The sequence below is a fragment of the Trachinotus anak genome, unplaced genomic scaffold (genome assembly GCF_046630095.1).
Source record: "Trachinotus anak isolate AG129_WGS33_773 ecotype Australia unplaced genomic scaffold, CSIRO_AGI_Tana_v1 ptg000003l, whole genome shotgun sequence".
NCBI lineage: Eukaryota > Metazoa > Chordata > Actinopteri > Carangiformes > Carangidae > Trachinotus > Trachinotus anak.
The window spans coordinates 8,729,049-8,754,541 of record NW_027273854.1 but is presented as its reverse complement, the minus strand read 5'-3'; the positions used below and the strand labels follow the sequence as shown (position 1 = coordinate 8,754,541).

Sequence of the window (25,493 nt, the reverse complement as noted above, 5' to 3'; positions counted from 1 at the left end):
TAAAAATGAACTCACTTGCAAACCTTCTCCTTGCTTTTGCAGTCAAAGTTGTCATACAGACACTCCGCGTTGTTGCAGGACTCATCACAATGGCTGTTATTGAAGACACGCCAGCAGCGAGGGTCTGCACAACGGGCCCAGGGGTTTGCTGCTAGGGAGCAGTCGCCGCCGTCCCAGCGACAATGGAATGTGTTGCACTCTTTGTCACAAACACCATCATTGGCTTTGCCATGACAGTCTGCTCGAGGGCACGAGGGTGTTAGGACTTCAGGGGGTCCTCTGCTCTGCTGCTCACACCGCTTACCTGTCCAGCCACTGGGACACTGACAGTGAAAGTATGGGAAGCTGGTCTCTTCAGTGCACAACCCTCCATTGCGACAGGGCTGGGACGAGCAGCCTTCATTACTACGATGCTGACACTGGGGCCCACCATAACCTGGAGGGCAGGAGCAACGAGCCCCTCTCGTGGTAAGTGCACAGCTACCTCCATTGTAGCAGGACAGTTCCCGACAGGACAGACTTCTTTCACAATTGGGCCCAGTATAACCCTAAAGATAGATATTTAAATTGACACTTTAATTGTGAATTTCAATACACCAACAAGAAAAGCTGGAAAGCACAAACTAAAAAATTAAAATTAGGTATTTAAACCCTTAATATGAATTTTCACTTACAAGCTGACATGTGCAAGTGTATCCCAGTGCAGAGCTGCCGGATATAGAACAGGCTCCTCCATTCTGACAAGGCTGAGACTCACATACACTGAACCTGCTCTGACACCTCCGACCTAAAGACAACACATTGATATTAAAGCTCTACAATTGGAAGAGAGTGTTCTTCACAAACAAAGTGCATATTGAGGGGTCAGGTGGGAGTTGCTGGCAGTTGTCTAACCTGTGAAGCCAGGCTTGCAGATACACTGGTAGTCATTGGGCAACTGGATGCAATCAAGACTGTTGGCGGGACTGCAAGGGTTAGAGAGACACTCATTTATGTCTCCCTCACATCTTTCTCCTGTGAATCCAGGGGGGCAATTGCAGCGGTATCCACCCACTCTATCAACACAGGTGCCATTGTTCAGGCACTTAGGAGCAGCACCACGTAGCCTCAGGGGTGGAGCACAGTCATCTTCATTGATCTCACAGAGAACACCTTTAAAGGAGAGGATTAATATACACCATTATATATCCACTGTCTTTTAGTCACTTATAGTGATATCTTTTTAGTAATAAACACGTTTCTGTTTAATATATGCTTGCATACCCAGTGTGCCAGGAGGGCAGGAGCAGATGTAATGTCCCACCAGATCAATGCAGGTGCCTCCATTCTGGCAAGGATGAGACTGGCACTCATTGATCTCTAACTCGCAGTTCTGTCCAGTATATCCTGGCATACACTGTAATGACATGTAGATGACAATTACATAATCTCCACAACTGTGACGAAGCACTGTGTGAATACCGACTTTGTTAAAATCTGACTGTGAAGCACATGACATTGACAAAGCAATGGACTCACATCACACTGGTACCCTCCAACATATCCCCTGCAGGTGGCGCCATTGTAGCAGGGTTTTTCCGCACAGTGGTCCACTTGGCTTTCGCAATAGCTTCCGGTGTAGTCAGCAGGACATTTACAATAGTGGGTATTCCCTGTGTTGACACAGTGACCACCATGGTGGCATAGCTCGTCTGTCTGGAGCCCTGATTGGAAAGATTTGGGAGAAAATTGAACTTTAATTACTTAGTCACAAAACCAACAGACCAAGATGTCAAATGCCGTCATATACAGAACATCACAATACCTCTCTGGCGAGCAGCTGTCTCACAGGAGACCCTAGGGATGTCACAATAACGTCCAGACCAGCCACTAGTACATTCACAGATGAAGGAAGCATCCTTTTGGCGACACCGTCCTCCATTTTGGCAAGGAGATGAGCGTCTGCACCAGTCGACTGGTGTCTGGATAGGCAAGGAGATGATGGAAAAATTATCAGTATTAACTGGTCTAAAAACTATACAGGTTTTAAAGACTCAGGGTCTTAAGAAGTCAAAGAGTCAAGCCAAGAGTGTCCATGAGTGTGTGTGTACCTGGCAGCGGTTGCCAGTATAACCCTTGGGGCAGGAGCAACGGAAGGACTCCAGGGCATCTTGACAGATGCCTCCGTTGAGGCACGGCTGGGAGTCACACTCATTGACCTCGTATTGACAGTGGGAACCAGTGAAGCCTGAGCGGCATGTACAGGAATAGCCATTGATTTTATCTGTGCATGTCCCTAGATTGAAGCAAGAGCTGTGGAGATGAGTAAAAATATGGATTTAAATCTTCAAATATTATTGCCATATCTATTAGTTATATATGTGTTTATAGCAGGTTGATAAAATATGTCATGAAATATTTGCATGACTTAGACACAAACACACACATACACACACTCACCTTTCAGTACAATCAGGGATGTTGGTTTCGCAGTGAATCCCAGTAAAACCAGGCCTACAGGTGCAGGTGTAGGAGTTGACATAGTCTGTGCAAGTGCCTCCATTTTTGCAGGGGGAACTCTGGCATTCATTGATCTCTAAAGCACAGCGGGGCCCAGTGAAGCCCGGCAGGCAGCTACAGTGGAAGGAGTTTATGCCATCTGTGCAGGAGCCTCCACTTAGGCATGGATCTGTTGGAACAAAAGGGGAGGACAACTCTGGTCAAGAACAGTAAATGTGCATGGACCTGGTATTGCATTTGACAATTGCATATGCAATATGGTACTCTAAATTTTCATGGCCACTCACTCGGAGAACAGTCATTGATGTCTGTTTCACAGGTGAGCCCAGTATATCCTGCTCTGCAGGAGCACACAAAGCCTCCAAGTGTGTTAGTGCAAGTCCCACGGTTCTTGCAGGGGTTTGAGATGCATTCGTTCACATCTACGTTACACAACTGACCTGAAGAATGCAAAAAACAAGTACAATGAGGTTTAACTCAAGATTATATGTGTATATGCACAAAGCCCTTTTGTAAGCTTCCAGACCGATTGCCTCACAATATATGAGCAAGCATTGAGATGCTAAGTAGAAAATTCGCTAACCTTGCCACCCTTGCTGGCAGTTACATTGATATCCCATGTAGTCTGGTGTGTGGGTGCAGACGGCATGATTGGCACAGGGGTTGGGGGAGCAGGGGGTGAGGACCTCAGCACAAGTGTGTCCACTGTAAGGTAGCTCACACAGACAGGTGAAACTCGCCACACTGTCGACACAAGTGCCCTTATTCAGACAGGGACTGGAAGCACATTCGTTGATGTTCACCTGGCACAGGTTACCTGTTGGAGGCACAGGAGAGACATTGAAACATTTTACTGACAGATACTGGTGAATGTATCTGCATATTTGTAATACACCACTAGGGGGAGGTAGACATCAGTCGAAAGAGGGATGATAGAAGACATGGTAGGAATATTTTAGACTTTGAGGTGTAATATAGCCTATACCATAGTCAATTATAACTTCGCTTTTTGCATTAGCTGCACATGTAATCTTCTCTTTGAGGTGTTCTTTTTGATGCTCATACCTCAGTGGTTAATGTGTTGTGCTACTATGGCATCCTCTCACCTCTGAAGCCTTGACGACACTTGCAAGTGAAGCCATTGAGCTGGTCGATGCATGTGCCAGCATTCTGGCAAGGACTCGGCAAACAGTCGTTCCTGTCCAGGTCACAGTTCTTTCCCACCCATCCGGGCTCACAGTCACAGCGGTAACTGGAAATACAGGAGTGGTCAATTACCCAGAAGGTGTCAAGGTGTAAAAGTGAACTAACAATGAACTGACATACAAGTTGAAACCTGTGGGATTGGCAAAACAAGCTTGCAAAGCAGTCATGCCAAGTTTCCCCATGAAATCACAGCCACGTGAGTCATTTTAAACTGTGTCAAAGGCTGTAACAGTTCATACCCGTTGATGTCATCCCTGCATGAGCCATGGACACACGGGCTGCTGCCACACTCGTCCACCTGGGAGTAACAGTAAGGCGGCTTAAAGCCCTCAGGACACTGGCAGTGAAATCCATTCTCTTCATCCACACATGTCCCTCCATTCCTACAGGGGCTAGATGCACACTCATCTATCTCCACGTTACATTTGGGACCTGGCAGGAGAGACGGTGGACATGAAGTGTTTTTGTCAACATTTCCAATCAGGATTGATTTTTTTTAAATCTCATATTTATGTGTTTATTTTCAGAGGATTTTACCAGTGAAGCCAGGTTTGCAAACACAGTCATAGCGGTTGATGCCATCTTTGCAGATGCCGTAGTCACATGGGTTACTGGCACAATCATCAAAGTTTATCTCACAGTTTGTGCCTGTGTTGAAAAGGTTTGAGTTTATAGATATATTATGAACACTTTAACAATGAAAGTATACTTGAGTACACAAAATTTTAAATTATGATATTATGATAACAATTTGAATTTAAAAAAAGGTCCGACTTTGTGTTAATGATGTTTTCCTGTTACCTGAGGTTCCATGTTGGCACTGGCAGATGTACTTGTTGACCAGGTCCACACACTTGCCTCCATTCTGACAGGGATTGCTGTGGCACTCATTGAGCTGGTTCTCACAGCGATAGCCTGTGTAACCAGCATCGCAGTTACAGGTGTAGCTGGCAATGCCGTCTATGCATGTGCCATGGTGGCATGGGTCGGGCTGACAGTTGTTGATATTACTCTCGCAGAGTGTTCCTTCATAACCTAAAAGAGGAAAAAAGCATAAATGGAGATTCATGTTAAGTAGGGAAGAGAAAATGCATTGAATTTCTACAAAGCATCACACAAAAATGTCACAAAATGTATCACGATGTGATTTGTGTGTCAGCTGCTTTTTATTTTTGCCATTATGAAAACAGAATAGAAGTAAATAGCCATCCAGAGTCAACCATTAATTTTTTCCATGGCCTATTCCATACTTTGTACTGCAGAGGGCGCAACTGCCTTTTCTATAAACAACAATTGCCTGGGATGTACACTCCTTAAAGATGGTAGCAGCAGGAAGCAATGCTAGAAATACAGCCATAGAAATGCTCCACCTGCACTGAAGTCATGGGTGTGGCAGTATTTTGGCTTTCCTGTACAATGTGAGCAAAATAATTAAGTTGTTGTCGTCTTGTAACTTGTGCAAGACGATAATGCCCCACACAAAATCAAACGCAACCAATATGAGCAAGCATGTACAATTCTACCACAAAAAAATAACAAAGGAAAAAGACGGTCATGGGACCAAACAACAACAAAAAAAAAAAAATACTGCTGAAATCATTTTCTACCTCTACACCACAAACCAGTGAGCAAGCTTAAGAAATAACTAAAGCAACTGGCAACTTCATTGCAACCGACCTACAGCCATTTTCTGTAGTCAGAGAGTTGCTTACAGTGCTAGAGCTGAAATACCAACTACTATCAAGCAAACACTTTTCTAGAGAAGTAATACCAAATCTCAACAAAGAAACCAGCCAAAGTGTTATGGAAAGCCTGAAAGTGGCTAACTGTATTTTGCCAACAACAGATGGATGGACCTCCCCAGGCACTCAGAGCTATATCACAAGAACAGCTCATTATGAGGGGGAACTGGAAGATGGCTGACTACGTCTTGTAAACTGGCCCTCTGTTTGAATCGCACACAGGAGCCAACATCGCAGACTTCCTTAATTTGGCTGTGGTGGAATAGGAGTTGGACAGACCATATCACACAACACTGCTGTGGCGACAGACAATGCCAGAATTATGGATATTGCCAGTTGTTCAAGTGTCCGGCTTGGTTGTTTTGTTGACCCTGCAATGCATCAGTTTGCATATACAGTAGTAACTGGCAGCTATACTTGAAAGTAGAATTTCAGATTTCTGTTCTACTTAAAGATTATATTTCTTTAACCATATTTATTTTGAGAATTAATTTCATTTTACCCATATGTATATTTTTCTTCAGTATTATTAGAGGTCATCGTGTTATTGAGAATTAGTGTTTGCACGTTGCTGCTTATACATTTGTTTTTTGTTTTTTTTTACATATTAAATCAAACCACTGCCAAAAAAGGAAAAAGAGGATTAAAGCACAAGTATTCTGTGGCCATACATTGTTGTCATTGAACTTCTAACTATATCATGATAGAAATGAGATGGAAACTTTGTATCATGAATTGAACTGTATTGAGAAAATGATACAAAATCCCATCCCCAATGTTAAGGCATTTATCTGGCCAAATTAATGCAGCAAAGCTTTCATCTTTTCCTTAACAACCTCATGTTGGCTTTCCCTTGTCCATCTTAAAACATTTCCTCTCCATTGTTTTCAGTCTAATCTTCATGCCTCATGTCTTCATTTTCCCTGAATTTCAAATTTTCCTCTTTTACCCAGTTTATTGTTTTTATATAGTTGAACTTCCTCCGTCTGTTTCCCATTTTTCCTTATAAAACCTTCCACAGTTTTGGGTTCTGATCACTATGGTGTCTGTGTGTTAGACAACTAATTGTTGGTTAGTGTGGTATGTGTGCAGCGCAGTGCTGAGTTGGGCAAAGCAGTAAAGAAGGGCCCTACACAGGCCTCCCAGCCCTGCTTTTGTTCTCAGTGGCGGAGGTAACAATAGACTGCGCCACGTCAAACAGGGCCACTTCACTCAACAGAAGGGGCCCAGAACACAGGGAATACCAAGCAGCTGGCCACTGAAACAATGAAGCAGGCTCCTCCGTAGGCATAGGTCCAAACAAATATGTTAAATATCAATACATACACACAGTCAGCTCATACATGCAATCTTACTATAGTTCACTGTATCTGGACTTGCATTCAAAAATGGACATGAATGGATGTAAAGGAATGAAAGTTAAGATGCAGCATAAGGTGGTCTGTGGGGGTTTAACAGATGAACAGATGTCGAGGTGATGACCAAGGCTCCTTTCTTGGCAACTGCTGGTCCTCAGTGACCCCATGATCCTGAGAGCCGATGAGGGAAAGAGGGGGATTAGGGGCCTCAAGTCAGTCTGCTTTGCCAGCAGACATCCAGAGAAATAGCTGACGCCCAAAACACTGAACACTTAACAAAGACCAAACACAGCCCAACAAGTGGTTAAGGCATCTGCTCGTCTGCCTGGGAAGGCTTCTTGAGTCGTGTACTGTCTAACAACTTTCCATTGACAACTATCAGGTACAGCAGCCCTTACCTTCAGCACAGCGGCACTCGAACCCATTGGGCCGGTCGTAGCATTTTGCTCCATTCTGGCAGGGTGTGCTGGCGCACTCATCTATGTCGATTTGACACATGGTGCCGGTAAACCCTGGGACATACAAACACATAGGTGAAGGGTCAGAAAGAAGGTCCAGTTGAAGGGTCCATGCTCAGGTCAGAGGGCAGTTCTGTCTGTTCCTAGAAGGGCAGGGGTCTTTGGCTAGATTAGTGAAGTCTGGCTAAGGTTGGGTTTGAGAGTGTCTCGACTGGTTAAGGACATGTCATCCATGCACTTGGACCAGCACCGAGATGACCAAAGATGCAATAGAAAACCTGTGACCTTGATAATATTTTAACTGCATACAAGGTGCATCTGAAAATAAATTAATAATACCATCATCAGGTGGTATCAGATCTCTGGGCTGCACAATGCAATGTATGCAGCTTCCACTCACTTCGCGTTATGGTACATGTCAGGGTGTCTGCACAATGTCTACAATACCCTGGAATATATAAAATCATATGGAATTTGTGGAGAAAATAATATGGAGAAAATAAAAACTAACCAACTAACTAAATAAATAATAATAATATCTCAAATGTACTGGCTTGAAAAGCTTGAGAAACTGAGCAGGCTTGAAATCAGTGGGCACAGTGCCCAGACAGGGGTGAATTGGTGCATTGGTAGCACACTGCTCAGTTGATTAACAGTGTCAGGACGGTCTGTGTGTTGGTGCTTTTGGTGTTGGGGGGGGGGGTTTAGAGGAGACAGTGGGATTGTTTTCTCTTTTGGGGAACACCCCCACCCCTCCTTCCTGCATCAGCTCCACTGGCTCAATAGCTAGATGGGGGGTGGAGGGGGGACGTCTGTCCCAGATGTAAATTGCGGACCTGGAAAAGAATCTCATTAGCAGGACTGCTGTTCCCCCCCTCTCCAGGATAGGATGAGGGAGACTGCTGTCCCTTCCACATTCCACAGAGGAGGGGAGCGGGGGTCACAATAGTGTCTTTGTTCAGGCAAGAGGATAGGCAGCCTTTTGGGCTTGCCTTTTTATAAGAGTGGTGGCTCTAAACACCAGCAGGCAGAAGTAGCAAAGCTGACCCTCCCTCCTCTGGTTCTGGGGACATTTAAACTTTGGCTTTCTGTTCTTAACCACTGCTGCTGACACTGAGTTGGGGTGGTTAACAGGGAAAGAAATAAATGAATGGAATAGAAATACAAGTCATAGAAGTCTCACCTGGCTGGCAGGTGCATGTGAAGCCATTGACCATGTCCCGACAGATGCCATCATTCACACATGGGTTGCTCTCACAGTCATCTACATCAATCTCGCAGTAAGTCCCCATGTAGCCTGGAAGACAGAAGTTCAAACTGAATTCACATTCATTGTTGCAGTAGAAGAACTAGGTTCAGTTATATACTTGCTGCTCTCTTGGCCAGATCACTCTTAAAAATTTCACTTGAAAATATATTTTTTTTACCTGGTTAAATAGAGGATATAATAAAAGTTATAAATGTCAGTATGTCAGTTCAGGTCACTATGGTGTGCATGCAGTTGTGTGTACACTTTACCATGGGGAAAAGATCCCTGGAGCATCCCTAGTGTTCCCACTCTACTGACCTGAAGTCACCACACCCTACTGTCCATAGAGCATAAACCCTCCCTAGGTCAGTGTCCCACTCACCAGATTCATGTTATACATTCTTTGTTAGCAAACTATGGAGGGCTCCTTCATTGAGGTGAAACAGAGTGTGGATCAGAGTGCTGCCCCTGAGGAGAGGCTAGCGTGGAATCAGAAATAATCAGCCGCTCCACATGAGCTTTGCCAGGCTGGCTGATGATGAGGAGGGTGAAGAGGAAGGGCCTGTCTCTGGAAATGAAGGGGGAGGGGGAGAGGCTCTGGGAAAAGGCCTCTTTCCCTCTCTGTGTGTATGAGGGGTGCAAAGTGGAGCACAGAGGGGCCCTATTGTTCCGCTCCATTCCCACCACTCTACCACTCATTAGTATTCACAGCACACTCCTCCCCCTAACTGCTCGCCCTCTCTCACATCCAGTCCTATAGACCGAACTCCCAGCTCTAATTTGTATAGTTCCCAAAACCCCAGGATGCATGTAGGACTGTGCGTGAGAGTTTCACTGTGTTTTTGTCACTGAGTGTCCAAACCATCACTTAGTCCAAGCTAATACCCTGTCTGGCTGTACAGTGTATTGAGTGTAGAGAAGTGCCTCCATACCCCAAATGTTAATGGGACCGTATTACATAACAGTCTACACTGGCAGTCGGGGTGGCAGCACTGTAGATAATGCTTCTTCAGAAGGTTAGGTTTAAATAATGAGTTGTCCAACTCTGATTTTGGTTTTTAATGGTCCCATGTGAGTGACATCAGGCTGAATTGAGTATTGTTTTATTGCTGCGGAAGTATAAAATAACAAGTCTGAATACCTGGCATGCAGATACAGGTGAATTCTCCGATGCGGTCCAGGCAAGTGGCGTCATTCTGGCAGGGCATGGATAGGCATTCGTTTATGTCGATCTCACAACGTGGGCCAGCATATCCCCGACCACACTGACACTGGAAGGAGCCCTCTGTGTTCACACATTTCCCAAAATGCTCACACGGGTTTGCACCTGCGGGTAGAAGGCTGAGGATCAGTATATGAAACACACTCAAATTAAAGAATGCTAGAGTACATGAGCCGGGCAATGATAAATGACTTACCAATTGAACACTCATCCATGTCCTGGTTGCAGGCACCTCCTACAAAGCCAGCAGGACAGGTGCAAATGGCGCGGCCATTAAGGGGGTTGGTGTCACACACTGCCCCCTCATTGCAAGGATTACTCACACATGCATCATCGAGATGGCACAGCAAGCCTGTCGAGAAAGCACGTGACAGTTTTTAGCAACAACAATTTAGCAGCCAGGACTAAAAGAGGGATTTTGACAAACCCGCTTACCTGTCTTTCCAACTGGGCACTCGCAGAAGAAGGATGCTACACGGTCATGGCAGGTGGCGCCATTGAAGCAAACGGCTGTGGCGCAGTCATCAATGTTCTCACTGCAGTCATCGCCAGTCCAACCATTAACGCAGACACAGGTATGACCACCAATGGTGTTGAAGCAAGTACCCCCGTTATGGCAGGCGTTTGGTTGCATGAGACACTCATTGACATCCTCAGCACAGTATTGACCTAGTGTAGTTTCATGACAAATATGGACTTACATATACTTATCATGATATATATATCACAAGTGTATTCTAAAATAAGACAAAAAGATCTGTACCTGTCCATTCTGGTGGGCACTGGCAATTGTAGGTATTGACTCCATCCACACATATTCCTCCATTCATACACTTATGACCTGGACAGTCATCCACATTATTCTCACAGTTGTGTCCCTCAAACCCTGAGACAGATGAAGAGAGAACAGTGTTATGATAGACACAGTAACACACTACAGTTTATTAAACATTCAGTGGCCCCTGTTCCAGACACTAAACATTTCTGCTGATAACCTTGAGTCGTATTTCCCACACAAGAGGAAGCGTGGGGCAATGTGGGCAGTAAAAAGGTTCAGAGGGTGTCTGATTGTTTACATCTTCACATGACGGTTCCCATACGATGCCAGCAACAGCCGTGACTCCTGCCTGCTTCAGAGGTCTATACTCCCCACAGTGTTTGCTTGTTTTATAATCTCTCACAGTTTCAATGACTTCCTTTCTGGCAAGAGATATTTCCTGCCAGCTCCCCAGTGGGAAACCAGGAGGCCCATAAAGTAAATTCCTTCAGTTGTGAACAGAGCAAAGTAAAGTAGAGTGCAGGCAGGCTGCCCCTTCAGCTCTCCCACCATTCCATCTACCATGAGCAGCTATTAATAGCAGACAGGAAGCTGACCTGGGACAGAAGCGTAAATCCCGGCAACAGCACTAACAGCTACGTCATCAGCCTGAGAAAATCTGTATGCCTTTAGCACTCTGTTGAAGGCCTGGGAAAAAAGTGGGCTCTGCATTCTGACTTTGATTCTGTGTGTGTTCTGTTATGCTGATAGAGAGCTATTCTACCTGGTAGGCAAGCACACTCATAGGAATGGTCACTGGTCTGTCGACAGGTGCCCCCGTTAAGGCACTGAGATGGGGCACAGGGCAGGGTGGACACCTCACATGTGCGCCCAGTGTATCCAGGTTGGCACTGACAGCGGAAGGACCCTTGGGTGTTAATGCAGATGCCGCCGTTGAGGCACACGCCAGGCTTGCGGCACTCATCAATGTCATTGCGACAGTTCTTTCCCTGGAAGCCAGGTGGGCAGGAACAGTTGTAGTGGTTATTCCAGTTGGCACAACGGGCCCCATTGGCACAGGGACTTGTGGCACAGGCATCAATGTTGGCGCAGTCTTGGCCTGGAGATTAAACAGTGAATTTCATTCAGTTGACATGGGTACTTTTAATTTCCCTGCTCAGACACACTCTGTCTAATGAAGACAAACTCTGATGGATGTACTGTACCTCTGAACCCTCTCTGGCACACACAGGAGTATTGTGGGACACCATTGACCACCTGGCTCTTGCAAGCTGCTCCGTTCAGACATGGCGATCGATGACAGGGATCTTGGTACTGACACAGAGAACCAATGAATCCGGGACGACATCTGGAAAAAACAAATTCACACACACACAGATATTAGGAGGTCTTTGGCCTGCTGGTCAAAACAGGTCACAAGCTGACAAACTAAGGTAACTAAGGTCGTGACAATACAACTCCGATGTAGACCAATTCCCATCATGCTCTGGGTTTGGCAATCATGGCCCATTGACACCTTGGCAAGGCCTACTGCCTGACTCATGCCTTGGCTTGAGCAATGCTTCTGGGCCCTGGGATGAATTTGTTTTAACATAGCTTACTCGAAAAGTAGCCTACTATTCATGCAATTGTTCATGGAATGAGACACACACACAGTAAGCTCACAAACTTTTAAATATGAATATGGAGGAAGGCCGTCTTTCTGTGTCTTGTAAAGCACAGACTTATTTCCAGCTGGAAAGCTTCAGTTTCTTCATGTCGGCTAACATTCCTCCACTATTACAGTTTTTCCGCACCTCAGCTCTTGTTTCTGTTCTTAAAAGTACACACCCAGAATAAGCAGTCTGGAAACTTCACAATTGCCAACCAATGTGGACATGAGAAAATCGAGGACATCACAGACTGCACGAATAAACTGAATAGAAGCAGCTGTGGTACTTGAGTGAAACAACAATTCCTCCTCCAAGTGACAATATTCTGATAGACCAGTGCATTATGTTGAAGAAACACAAATGGCTTGTCTACACACGACGTGTTTTGGCCACATTTTCAGTCACCATTTCACACATGTCTGATGGAACAGATATGCTTCTATTTTAATCTATACATGTGTTTTAAACTATACCTGTATAACAGGTGTGTATTTTTATGCTTCAAGTCTGTTTTCTTTCATTTGATGGATGCAACTGCAGCGACTGTGTATTGCGCTTTGAGCGCTGGTAAAAAGCGAGTGACTCAATACTGTGCCTGAACACATCCAGTGTAGACACAGGTGGAGGACTGGACTTGCCGCTGAACTCTGCTAATGTGCTGCTTTTTCTATGTGGGCTGTGTAGACATTGTACAAGCCTGACTTAAACCTGCTCCACTGAGAAGGAGAGATAAACATATAAACAGGGCTTCCTATAGCCCTCTTCAGAGGTCCTATGGGAGTTTAGACAAGCTTTGGACTTACTAAGGAGGTCAGCATGAGCTGGTAACTCTACACTGACACTGGAGCCACTGGCTGGGGACAAGCCCCCTGTTCAAACAGGCTGTTTGATGCTGATGACAGGGCAGTGATGGCTGGGTTTTGGCCCGCCCTTGGGCTCTGTCGTCTCTTTCTTTGGAGAGGAACCCCTGGGCAGGATCAACAATGGCTTTTCATCTGTTCTTTTTTTTTTTTTTTTTTTTTTTTTAAACCGGAGCATTACCTCTAAACTGGTGTTAGTTCATCTTTTACTTTTTTTTAATATGCTCTCCCCCTCTAAAAAAACTAAAATAAAGACTTAAATCTTTTTCTGGCTCTCACCCCTAGCAAGGAGACTGAAGCTGTTCCAGGTTAGGCTACAGAGGATGAACTGATCCATATCTAGATTTTCACTGAAATAGTCTGCTTTCTTTGTGACTGGTCTGCGCTGGCTCAGAAAAACTGGAGACTACTCAGTTTTGTTTGGCCTTTTTTCCAGTCTGACAAAGACAATAGTGAAATGGAGGAGCCACAGGGCTAAGCACGAAGGAGCCAGACACACAGGAATATCCACAAGAATGTGCATATGCACAGCAACATTGCACAGAAGTAAAATGCCTCCACAGTAATAGTTTGCTAGCATATAAAAATCTATCAAGGATCTAAGCATAACAACTATAAATGCCATACGGAAATAAGATTTTCCCATGAAGATGGCTATAGTAGAAGGTCAGGACTAAGGCACTAAGACTTGGTTTAGTGTGTTTAGTGTGAAGCAGCACTCGAGCTGGCATGTTGGGAGAGAGTTTGCACAGTTATTACAGCTACTCCACCGTCTCCTAAAGCCCCCCTGAACACCAGCTTGCCTTCCCCCCCTTACAACCCCCTCCTCTCACGCGCTGAGAGGTCAGATGTCAGAGGTCCCCCGTCTGATTGTGATGATAATGTCACGGCTGCAGGGAGTGGGGTGGGGCTGCTCTGCAGGAGAGAATGTCTTTAGAAGGTGGAATTGCTGCAGAGGGTGACGAAGAGGAGGAGAGAGTGGTCTGGTCCAGCAAGAATGTCATGTCATATTTCCTGTAATCCCTCGTCCCTTGCTCTGAAAACACCGCACTCACTCCTAATGCATGATCCCCGTTGCCCTGGCAACCTCACAGACGAACAGGCAAGCCTGACACCCAACCAATCACCCCTCCCCCTCACCACCCACCCTTGGTCCCCATGGCTATTTGTCATGGCTTGGCTGGGTTTATTTAGAGGCAAATTAACTATGTCTGGAATCTAGGGTGTCACTAAAAAATGAAACAAAATTGTGACACAAAGACAGCTTTGACAGGTCTGAGGAAGAAAGCTGTTCTCAGAGCCGAAAAATAGAACACAGACTGGCAGTCAAATTCTTCTGGAGCCACTCTGCACTGTGGGCATTTGACTACTGATGAGAGCCAAAGAGTTACAGTCTTAACATGCTGTTGCTCTCTGGGGACCATTGTGACTCTCTGTGGACAGAGAATAATTGATCCAGAGAAGTACTGTGTGTCCAAGTGCATGTTGATATTGCACTACAGAGACTAAAATACTAGGTACTTGGAATAAAGGTGTGTTCAGCTATGAGAATTAAGTGCATTGGTGAGTATTTGTGTGTGTGTGTGTTAATTTAAATGTGTACACGTGTGTGTGTGTGTGTGGGTGGGCGTGTAAGAATGACGATAGTAGTAATGTCTGATAAATTATTTGTCCTCCCTTATAAATGCACAGTGAACCGAGAGGCCAAAACACACATTCTTTTGTCTAGACCTGACTCATTGCCAACATGCTACTCCCATAACACACAAATCAGAGTGCTATCAGTGCAGAGACTGTGAGAGACATGCAGCTTTGTCCTGGTGCAACTCTCCTTATCAGGCTCTTTACAACCTTGTGGATTCCACTGCCTCTGGGAACAGCAGAGCAGGAACTATGCCATAGCCTGGGCTCAGCCTTATTTGTGGCGGATGTACAAGGCAGGTGCAGGCTGCTGTTGTGCAATGGGCCCATGAGTCATATTTGGTGAGCGTCGCCTTCTGACCTTTGAGGAAGAGAGTGCAGCAGATGAGGAGGAGGTCTTTGAGTGCAGCGGAGGGATGGCCAGAGCGCGTAATCCCTTTGTGTCAACACATATGAGGGTTTTTGCCAGCTGCTGCCCCTGCAGCATGCATCTGTCCACATCTGTCATTGTACCTCTGGGTGTCTGGCATTCACCTCTCCTGCCAGACTCTAAGCCAAAACAACTGTGTTGCTCATGGGACTAGTCCAGCAACAAACACACACACACACACGGGCCATTTCACGCCACTCAAGAGATGTGGTCATCCTTCACAAACACATGCATTAATGGTTCCTCTTAACACACCTTCAAGACTGTTACGCAAAGGCACCACTGCAACAGAGTAAACACATGCAACAATCACTGCACGCCCAAACACAAAGAAAAGAAACTTACAACCAGTCTCAGCGTCTGAGGAGGGGGAGTATTGTGAACCAATAAAAGAGAAGATCCATTGAAGAAATTATAAAAGAAGGAGGAAAAAGACAGCAAATGTGTCAATGAAGAAGAGTTTAATGAGCAAATAGCAAACATTTTTGTCATTTGAAATATGCCATTCCAGCAGAGTGCTGTGTTTTCTCAGATGTTCTGCATCGAGTATGAGGCTCTTGATTTACTTATGGAAGTGAGTTCTGTCACCTATACTTGTGTAAGACGATGCCAGTTTTCCTGCGTTCTGGGTCACTGAAGCAGGGTAACCTGAGCTCATGCTCTCCCATACAATAGCTGCTACTCTGCCAGAGGTCAGAGGGTGGCTCACCTGTGAACAAAGAGGCTGTAATCTCTGACATGGTTCATACACACAGTCATGCTCCACAAAGCAACAAGTATAAAAGAGTCTTCCTATCTCAGAGGGCATTTCCTGAGACAAACAGAGAGGAAGAGCAACAACAGAACTGCCATCTTTTGACTTAGGGGAACAATCTCAACTTCTGTATTGCGTTAGAGGAGTAAATTGAATTTTTGCAAATTCTTTCAAACCTGAAGTTGCTAGAAAGAAATATTAGAATCTTTGGGAAAACGTTTTTGACAGTGACTCTTTCTCTCAACACAACCCTCTTTCCCTTACCCCCTCCCTCTACAAGCAAGCAAGAATCAGTTCTACTCCTTTATGGGAGTCCATACTGACACCACACTGCCAACAGGAGCCCATCCACACCCCCCACCCCCACCCAACAGCCTCTTCTGCTCTGCTCTCCTCAGCTTGGCTCTCCCTTTCTCAGCAAAGAGCCAGATTGGGGGTTGGGGAGTGTTTTGTGGCCCAAATAAAAGAGCTAAAGTAGTCAGAACTCCTTTGTATAAAAGTGTTGAGGGGGGGGCAGTGACCCAAACAGCTAGTCTTTCAGGCCTGGGTTTACACGGACCAACAGGCCTGGGCTGTAGCCTGGCAACAGTAACCCATGGTGAGAGGGAACCCAAGTGAGAGAAAGGGGGTGATGAAGGACAGGGTTTCGTAAGGACAGTTGGAGCACTTTAGAGGACTGATCCACTACATATGCAGGTAGCACTGAGCACTGCAGGGCCAATTCAGTCTGGTAATTCACTATGATCAGGTCTGAAGGGATGCATGTTTCACAGCTTAAAGTGCAAAGTTTGTTTCAATAATTGTGCTTAGACACACAATGGAGGTATTGAAATCTCCAGAAGGAGGTTTCCAGAGCGCCCCCTGAGCATGAATATTAAACATGTGAATACAAGGACATTTAACTTTCTCTTGAGGAAAAGTAGTGATGAATGTGACTAAAAGGCTAGGAAGGCTGTCAGTGCATCCTTCTCACCTCCGAAAGCCCCTCAACACCTAGATCTACATGTATATAAGTCAAGAATGGAAATGTTCTGCATTTCCTCAGCAGTGTGGACTGCACAGATCTGCTGCATGAAGACAATAAAATTGTACTCTTCCTGCAAAGTGCTCAGTTATACTGCCATGAAAAAGCTCGCCATTTTCACACTTGTACTTCATGCACTATCTGAACAATTTTGCCTCAAGTGTCAACAGATTTTTGGAAGAATACTCCCTGACATTTTTCAAATAGCAACTCGTTTGCCCATAACCACATCGCATGAATCCCAGGGTCGAGGTCTTTCAAAGCATTCTCCACTGAAGTCAACCACAGAAACCCCACCCAACCACCTAAACTGAACCAGATTTCTGTAAAACTTTGAAATTGAAATTTTACAGACCCTATCCCCAACCTAGCATCAAAGATCAACTTCAATGCCTTGTCCTCTGTTTTCTCTCAAGTTAACCTCAACAGAAAAACATAATGTGAAGAAATATCTCTTAGCCCTTCTAACAGCTTGCATTGCTATTCATTTCAAGGCAAACATTTGCTGCACAATGAATGTGGATTCAATGGCAGCATCTGATAAACCACACACTTTAATAATGTTGACAGAAACTGTTGCACAGATTGACTGAGCACAGACTCCCACATGCTTACAGTGAAAAAAATAGATTTGTTTATGGTGGTCTGGCAAACATTTTTAATGATGAGCTAAGGAGAACGCCAGAGAATGTCTATTATCTTAACTGCTAAGAAGGGTGTGGGGCAGTCATACCCAATGAAACACTTTATAAAATTAAAACTAATTGTGGTAGTGTAGCAATTTTGATTCTGTTTTATTTACATGTCTCAAAGCTTCTGATAAATCTTAAAATCAGGAAAAGGTAAACACTGACAAAATGCTGCCTGGGTAAAATCAAGATGTCTGTGGAAAGTGTGCTTAGTGGAAAAGTGAATGCCTTTTCCTGAATCATTTAATGATGGACCCATCCCTTCCTCTTCTAAAAGGGAGGGAGAGACGAGGGAAATTTTGCTGGCAGACTTCAGTTATTCCAATCAGGCCTGCCTCAATGTCTCTTAAGATGTCATCGTCTCCCGGATAAGACCAAACAGCTAAGGGATGAGACTCCAGAGGCAGGCTTAGCCCTACATAAGCATGTGGTTCAGACATACATCAATTACAAAAAGAATAATAATCACAAAACCCAACTGGAGGTTCTTGTGGCGACTCACAATAATGGCAAAACTGTCATTTTTTTTAACACAGGGTTATTTTTCTGATGTGAAGTGAGAGGGAGCCCACGATTTCTCATTTCCACATACTTGATCATAAATTCCAAGTAATAAAGAATTAAGCCATTTTAACACAATGTAGTCATGTGGTGAGAGGAGAGGATGAAAAAAAATGAAGCAAAAGATGAGAACGTTGAGGAGCATGGAGACCTGGGTGCACTAAGTAAGCTGCTTAAGCTTCTCTGATAAGGCAGGATGTGCGTAGCAGGGAGGTCAGAAGGCACTACTTCCTGTGATGGGGCCTGGGAACCACAGTTCCCAGTCTCCAGTCATGACCTGAAGAGAGGAAAAGGACAACAAACCCAAATCCTCCTCCAAATGATGTTTAGCATCTCCTCATGGATATGACCACTGTCCTCCGTTTAAGTCATTTTAAACTACTGTGTCTGCGATGCATCAGTTTTCCTGGATAATGACATGACAATGGCTCCATCTGTCTGCCAGGGCAGCCTAAGTGATATGGGCTATATACTGCCTCACAAAATTGCAGAGTAACTAATTGCAAATCAAACAAGTCATTCTAAACATCCCCTTTTCAAGAAGAGACTGGGCTGACAGTATTGTTAAAGGCATTCCTGAAGGGGCTACCAGGGTGAATGGATGGGAGGTATGGACAATAACCTGAAAGCACCAGAGGGACAGGAGGAATCTTACTAAGCATTCCTTTCTAATCCACCATAAAGATGCCAAAGAAAACACTAGCCCTGAGGTGCTCTGAACTAAGCTAACAATATAATCTGTCTGTATGTGCTTTGGCATGTGTGGACATTTCCACTTCTTACAGAGCTGTGTTCCTCAAAAATGCATTTTTCATCTGTTTTTGATTTTTAAAAAAATATATTCGCATGTAGGTGCTGCATTTCCTATTTGGAAAGGTTGTAATCTCTCCTGAGAAAATTGCATTCTTTCTTATTGAAAAAGGAAAAAGAGCATGCGTCCTTTCTACTGAAATGCATATACAATTCTTGCCATCTAAAAAAAAAAGTGAAATAAAGTGGGCAGATGCAAACTATTTACTGGTTAAAAAAAAAAAGCACTCCACAATATCTGGACAGTCTGCTCCCTATCAAAGTGAAAGATGTTCTCTTCATCATGTTCTAAGAGGCAGGGAGTTGCTACAGGGTCATAACATAACACTCACAATTTATATGGCAACTCTGCTACTGAGGCAGAGGGCAAAGCATTTATTACATAAAGAGGACCACTGTGTCTATCCATGGGCCTCACACAGTGGAGAATCCCCACATTTATTTCCATTCATCTTAGAGGATCTGAGAGGAAAGAGCTGTTCATAATCTGTGATCTGCCACTGAGTTGAGAGACAGAGGCAGAGTATGAGCCGCCAGAGCTGGGACAACATGCAGAGAGAGAAAGAGCGGACCCGGTTGCTGCTGCACTGTGAGAGAAGCAACATGTGCTAGAGGGGCTGTGAGCTACCGGCTTCATTCCTCCACGAGCTTGTCTCTCACAGTATGGGGGCGGCTGACTGCTCAATGGCAGCACCTGGCCCTATGCTTCCCCTTTGTCAAGATCTGACTTCACTGGATTACCATCACAACATCCACCAGCTGTCCTCTACGCAGCCCCCCCCCCACCCCCTCCGCTTCCTACCCAGCCTCCCTCTCCATTCCCTACCCCCAGTCAGATCCCTCCAGCTGGATCCTCTCTGAATGACACCCTCTCAATCTGCCTAATTATCTCTCCTCTGGCCATGCCGCTGTGGCCCTCTCTAGGCAGCACATTCTGCTCACGGGGCAGAACTGAGGGGCCAAAGGCACTTCAACAGGACTTTCTGACTGCTCACCTAGAGGGCCGCACTCTCTGTGACACTATCAACCGTTCACTGTCAAGTTCAAAACTCTGAGCCACAGTAAGATCATAGGTAGAGTACTTCAAAAATATTTACTGTGTATCAAGTAGAACATTGTGTCAGAAAATGTGCATGAAACCTCACATTACAAGATAAGGTTGTATTTTGAAACTATGCAACGTTGAGTAGTGATATTTAAAGAATTTTGAAGAGCTGCTGTTTCTGAGCTTCTAGAAATTCTCACCTCCATGTTATACTTATCTGCAGGCCTCAAACCAATCTTGGTTTGGTAAAAGCCGCACTCCCATCAGCGCACACAAAGATCTTCAGAGGCCCAGACACAGAGGCATGTTGAAGTGCACATGCCACACAGTTATTAATAGCTTCCATATCAATGGGAATCGTCTTCATCAAACTCATTTTACATTCATGATACTGTTTGTATGACATGGATTCTGAGCTCAACACAAGTTGACTCTGGTTACAACTGTAGCTGCACTTATGTTTCACTTTTGATGATGATGCAGTGGTCACTGCAATGTTTGTACACTGTTTCAAGTTGGCACATGCATGTGTGTAAATTTGTGTAATTTATTTTATTTTTATTTTTTACCACTATAGGAAAAGCGAATGCAACCACTCACGTTCATTTGCATTCAGAAAGAACGGACTTAATAGCTGACCAGCAGTTGCAGGCAACATCATGGAGTCTGGTTGGAACACTCAACGCTTTCAGACTAACCTTTTAAATGGGTCACTGAAACAGATGAAATGTGTATCAGAAAGTTCGTTCACTTGAACAGTTTCCTGAGGATTACTATTGTAATCTCTCATCAGCAACTCTAGACTGTGACCTTTGCTAAGTCACCTGAGGAGGAAGCCAGCACGCCCACAGACTCAGAGAAACTAACAAGACAGAGAACTACGAGAGAACTTTGATTTTTCTCTCATGTTAAAATAGTGTGGTATCATGGTTGTGTTTGCCAACAAGATGGGAGATACATTGGTATCTGCCACGGTAAGAATGGTACCTACCATTCACACAGTAGTACTGTCACTTGAGAAGCTAGTTGCCATAAGAAAAAATAAAAAATACAGTGGCTGAATAACAAGCAGGACCAGATGACCATTCTCTACACGGAACAATGTTTGTGGGTCTGTGGAACCGCTGTGATTTCTCTCAAGGTTGTTTTCTACTGGTTGTCCGACTTCCTGTCAAATACCAAAACATGTATGTATGTGCATTTGTTTTTGTCTTTCTATTCCGTATCGGCCTCATTTTGCAGTGGCCTTTACTCTCTCCCTCTCTATGCCCTGTTGAGAAGGTGCCAGGTTACAGCCAGGTATCTAGTGAAAGAAAGGATCTTTTCTGCTGTTTTGGATCTCCTGTTTCTGTAGGCTCCCTGGGGAAGGGGTGGGGTGGCTCCACCACTCACCTATGTCTAGGACTGGTCTGACCACTCTCATGTGGCCACGCTTCGCTCCACTGCTCTGCCCTGCTATGGGACTCTTTCCACACTGTGTGGTATGACATTTGTCCCCTTCCATTAGAAAACCTTTCCCTTTGCGCTCGCTTCTTTTTCTTGGCACTGAACCAGCATAGTGATTACAAATGCCCAACTCCTATGCACCAAACACATGTATGTACACAGAACAAAGGACTGGAGGAGGAACATAGAGGATGAATGAATAAGCCTCTTCCAAAAAACAACAAAAAACATTCCCTAATGTGAGAACAATAAGCCTGGATATTTACACTAGATAAACACTGAGTTAATTTAGGTAGTGTGATATTTCTGTGCGGTCTTGAAAATAACAATATACCTAAAAACAATGTCAGATATGCTGAAAAGGAAATGGCTGCATAAAATTATACATTTACTCACTTAATGACACTTGCCCATTTTGGCTCCAGCTAATGTTTGAAAAATGTGGGTGGTAGTTTCTTGTTCCACATGCAGTCTAGTTACACATTGGCTAGTGTGCAATGGCTACTACTGGCATTCTTCTTCTGATCATTTTTTTCTTGTGAAAAGTGCTCCACTTTGACCCCTGCAGTAGGGTCAAGTGCTACCCCACTCCAATAAAATATTAAATTTACTGTTTTGGAGGGAAGCAGCTGGCAACCAAAGAGTTTTTTGTTCTACAAATGGCTATATCTCCTGAATCTGAAACACCTAAGCTAAAAGGTTTTTAAATACTGCAGGCTATTTAACTTGACTATTGTAGTAAGTTCCCACACACCCCCCCCCTGCAAATTTGAAAAACAAAAGCCTCATCACAGCCAAAAGATGTGAGAGCACAAAAATGCCTGAGGCAGGCAGGAAAAAAAGACAATTCATCAAGAAAAGTTTTTTAAACCATTGAAATTAACTTGCTGGTAAGAATATCACGCATTAAAAACAATACTGAAAAAAACAAAACAAAAAGGAAAGCTTTACTCATGCTATGTGTAGTATAAGGCTGTGATTTATGTCTGACAAAGCTACTTAACAGGTGCAAGAGATGAGTGTGGTGGCCAAACATGTTGAAGCTTGCTGATGCTCATCTGTGTAGGCCTAATCAATTTTCCCTATCTTTCACCAGTTTAATGTGAATGTTGTAAATCAACAGCCAACAGGATGTAAAGATGGGATGTTCACATTGTTTAAGACTGAGTGTCAGACTGGAAATCAATCTTTCCCCAGGACCTTTAAAGAACAAATAACAACCTGTGTAAATCAATTTACACACAGGCCCTACACTTGTGGTTTGAATGCCTTTCAAAGCTGAGTTTACGAAGCATTGATGCAGAAAAAAACTCATGTTGGAGGCTTTGTTGAAAGGAAACTTTGGCCCACAAGTCTTATCCTGGTACATCTTAACATTATGTTCCACTTACATGCATCGAGAGGGTGAATCTAAGCATGTCCCTCCATTTTCACAAGATCTGTATTTATCCACGCAACGGTACCCTGCAGAAAGTGGAGAAATCAGTTAGAGAACCACACAATCCATAAATCATTTCATGCAGTCATCTTTAACTCTAAGATAAACATATGATCCCTAAAGTGATAATTCACACACAAAAAACTATAAACAATGTGCCATTGGAATAGTGCAGATATGGATAAACTCTTTGTTAACTATCATGAATTGATATAACAAGCTCCTGGAGCATATCCTTCTAGATAACAGGCCTTTGCCACTTGTGGCATCCTGCAGACACACCCGCATGGTTATTGTTTACTTTGTCAAAAGCAGATAAGGCTTTGATTTTCCTCGATGGAGATACAGGCTAACATGTGCATACGGACACTGTTTCTGCTTGGAAACGAGTTTGTCTTAGAAACATTCATTTGTCTGGCAGACACTGCTCCACAGCTTCGAGGGAAAAATATTCAGCTGCTTAAAAGGCCTTTGTTCAGAGAGAGCAGGGAGGGGAGGGGGCGGGGGGGGGGGGGGGGTGCTTCGGCTCATCACCCCCACGTACACTACAATAAAAAACAGTTTTGGAAACGTATTAAACATCACGGCACATGTCACACGCTCCTCTGGCTGCTGATGTTGCAGGAGCTGCGTGTGCGCTCCGGGCTTTGTTAACTCTGTGGAGCAGCAGCGCTCTGAGAGTCAGCAGACTTCTCCCACAGAGGAAAACCAACTGTACTGAAGAAAAATCAGATGCAATTTGTAGAAATATGCGCCCCCGCCCCCCCATTCAACAAAGTACGAGCTATTCACAAAAACATCTCTGCATGTGTGAAACTTCGACACGTGATGGATGGAAACGTTACTATCAGCTGTTGATTCATTCTTCCAAAGAACTTTGGGAAACTTTTGATTCATTTAATTCGCAGGTATATACTATGTAACTCAGACTACTAAATAATAGAAGCCAATATAAAAAGTAATTGAAAAATCAATTTGGCACAAAACATGTGAGTGCTCACTGGCGGACCAGAGAGTCAATGATAGCACCAATTTTATTTGGACCCGGACGGTGGACAGGCTGTTTAGACATGTCCAGGCTACCAGTGGATATAGCCCACTGCATGCTGCCAGTGTAAACGGTTTCAAACAAACTTACCTTCACAAATATGCATAAAAAGTAAAAGTGACAAAATAATCCATGGAATATTTCCTTCCATTTCGGTGGAAAAGTTTCCAGCGTTTCAAGTTGGCCTTTTAGTAGAAATACATCCTTTGTTAAGTTCACAAAAAAATAAAGGCTCCAAAATCGATGGGGAATTTTTCATAAAATCAGCCGGAAAGCGTAGCGTTAGATCCCAGTCCCGTATTATCCTCCGCAGCTCGGCCACGGCTGCTGTGAATCTCGGTTCACCTCCTGAAACTTCTGAAAAACTTTTTCCTTCCCGATCTGTCCCAGCGCCTGGAGTCCCCGCCTCCTCTGTCTCTCTCCCTCTCTCCCTCTCTCTCTCCTCCACTCCAGATAGTTCCTGCGCAGAGCTTCCCAGCATTGGGCCCTTCAGGGACGCCCCCCCCCCCTTCCCACAGCCACCACACACACACACCAAAATTAATACTGTGATATAAAATATTCCCTAAAAACTGAGAGAACGGAGGTAGGAAAATTTAGAGATAAGAGTTTCAACATTTGATGCAGTCGTGTAGTTCTCGACCAAATCTACCAACAGACGTGACATTGATGAAAAAGCTGCCATCGGATTTGAAAGAAAAAACACAAATCTCTCTATGGCCCTCCAGAATATGCACTGAATCAACAGTTGATTTCTGTTGGAGTCACATACCTACAAAATACAAACTCAGAGAACTGATGTTTAAGCTGATGGACCCAGCACAACTGCCATCGACATGAGCCTCAGGAAAACCAGGAATTTCAAGAATTGTCTCAAACACCTCATAAAAAGCCTAAAAATCCACTGGTTTCTCATGAAAGATGTTAACTTATGTTTCTTTTCTGCAAACCCTGACCCACCGAAGATATGTTTTGATATAAACACAAGGAAGGTTGGAAGAATCTGTAAGTTGTAGAGGCAATGTAAGATCATAACTAAAAGGTTTTAAATATCAAAATGTAGGGCGATGCTCTGTGAAACGCTTTTAATGCAGTGAGATAAAGATCGATTGCTTCAAATCAAATATTTGTTTGAAATCCAAAAAGTGCAGCAAAAACTCGACGAAGAAGCAGCCCCTGTATTACAGCAGGAGACTGAAAGTTTGTCTAATCCTGTGCGAGCTTACTTGTTTGTTTGTGTGTTTACAGTTGATGAATTGCAGATAAGAGAGCGAATTGTGTTTACATGGGTGCAGAGAGGCAGACAGCATTCCTATTATCCCCATGGCCCATGTACGGAGTTGCAGTCCTGCTCCCTCAGCTTGAACCTCCTCAGCCTATGGCAGTAGACTCATTTTCTGCAGCCGGTGTATAGTGCCTCAGTTGTTCTGCGGCACAGAGCGGAGCCGGTTGCTTACAGAGACAATAGCCTTGATTTGAATCATAAAAGGAGTCCGGCATTATGACACAGTTTCTCTCTGCAGGGGAGGGTAGCACACTAATATTCAAGCACACTGCTCCTACCCCACCGTCTCCCCTTCTTC

At 44.3% G+C, this 25,493-nt stretch overlaps 1 protein-coding gene across 1 annotated transcript in view; it reads right to left on the bottom strand.

Annotated features, from left to right (window-relative positions):
• notch3 (notch receptor 3) overlaps positions 1–24,280 on the bottom strand; it is a 30,685-nt gene extending 6,405 nt beyond the window's left edge. Inside the window, exons 1-24 of the mRNA XM_071471989.1 lie at positions 24,001–24,280; positions 22,816–22,888; positions 11,718–11,860; positions 11,276–11,611; positions 10,498–10,620; positions 10,170–10,403; positions 9,931–10,086; positions 9,654–9,839; positions 8,447–8,560; positions 7,204–7,317; positions 4,507–4,740; positions 4,243–4,353; positions 3,945–4,137; positions 3,606–3,751; positions 3,083–3,316; positions 2,787–2,939; positions 2,440–2,668; positions 2,091–2,292; positions 1,805–1,961; positions 1,519–1,703; positions 1,264–1,396; positions 895–1,152; positions 675–787; positions 16–548 (exon numbers count right to left, since the gene is read on the bottom strand). Coding sequence (XP_071328090.1) covers positions 16–548; positions 675–787; positions 895–1,152; positions 1,264–1,396; positions 1,519–1,703; positions 1,805–1,961; positions 2,091–2,292; positions 2,440–2,668; positions 2,787–2,939; positions 3,083–3,316; positions 3,606–3,751; positions 3,945–4,137; positions 4,243–4,353; positions 4,507–4,740; positions 7,204–7,317; positions 8,447–8,560; positions 9,654–9,839; positions 9,931–10,086; positions 10,170–10,403; positions 10,498–10,620; positions 11,276–11,611; positions 11,718–11,860; positions 22,816–22,888; positions 24,001–24,061 — 4,421 coding nt within the window. The 5' untranslated portion in view covers positions 24,062–24,280. The remainder of the gene's footprint in view (positions 1–15; positions 549–674; positions 788–894; positions 1,153–1,263; positions 1,397–1,518; positions 1,704–1,804; positions 1,962–2,090; positions 2,293–2,439; positions 2,669–2,786; positions 2,940–3,082; positions 3,317–3,605; positions 3,752–3,944; positions 4,138–4,242; positions 4,354–4,506; positions 4,741–7,203; positions 7,318–8,446; positions 8,561–9,653; positions 9,840–9,930; positions 10,087–10,169; positions 10,404–10,497; positions 10,621–11,275; positions 11,612–11,717; positions 11,861–22,815; positions 22,889–24,000) is intronic.
• Positions 24,281–25,493: the final 1,213 nt, after the last annotated feature.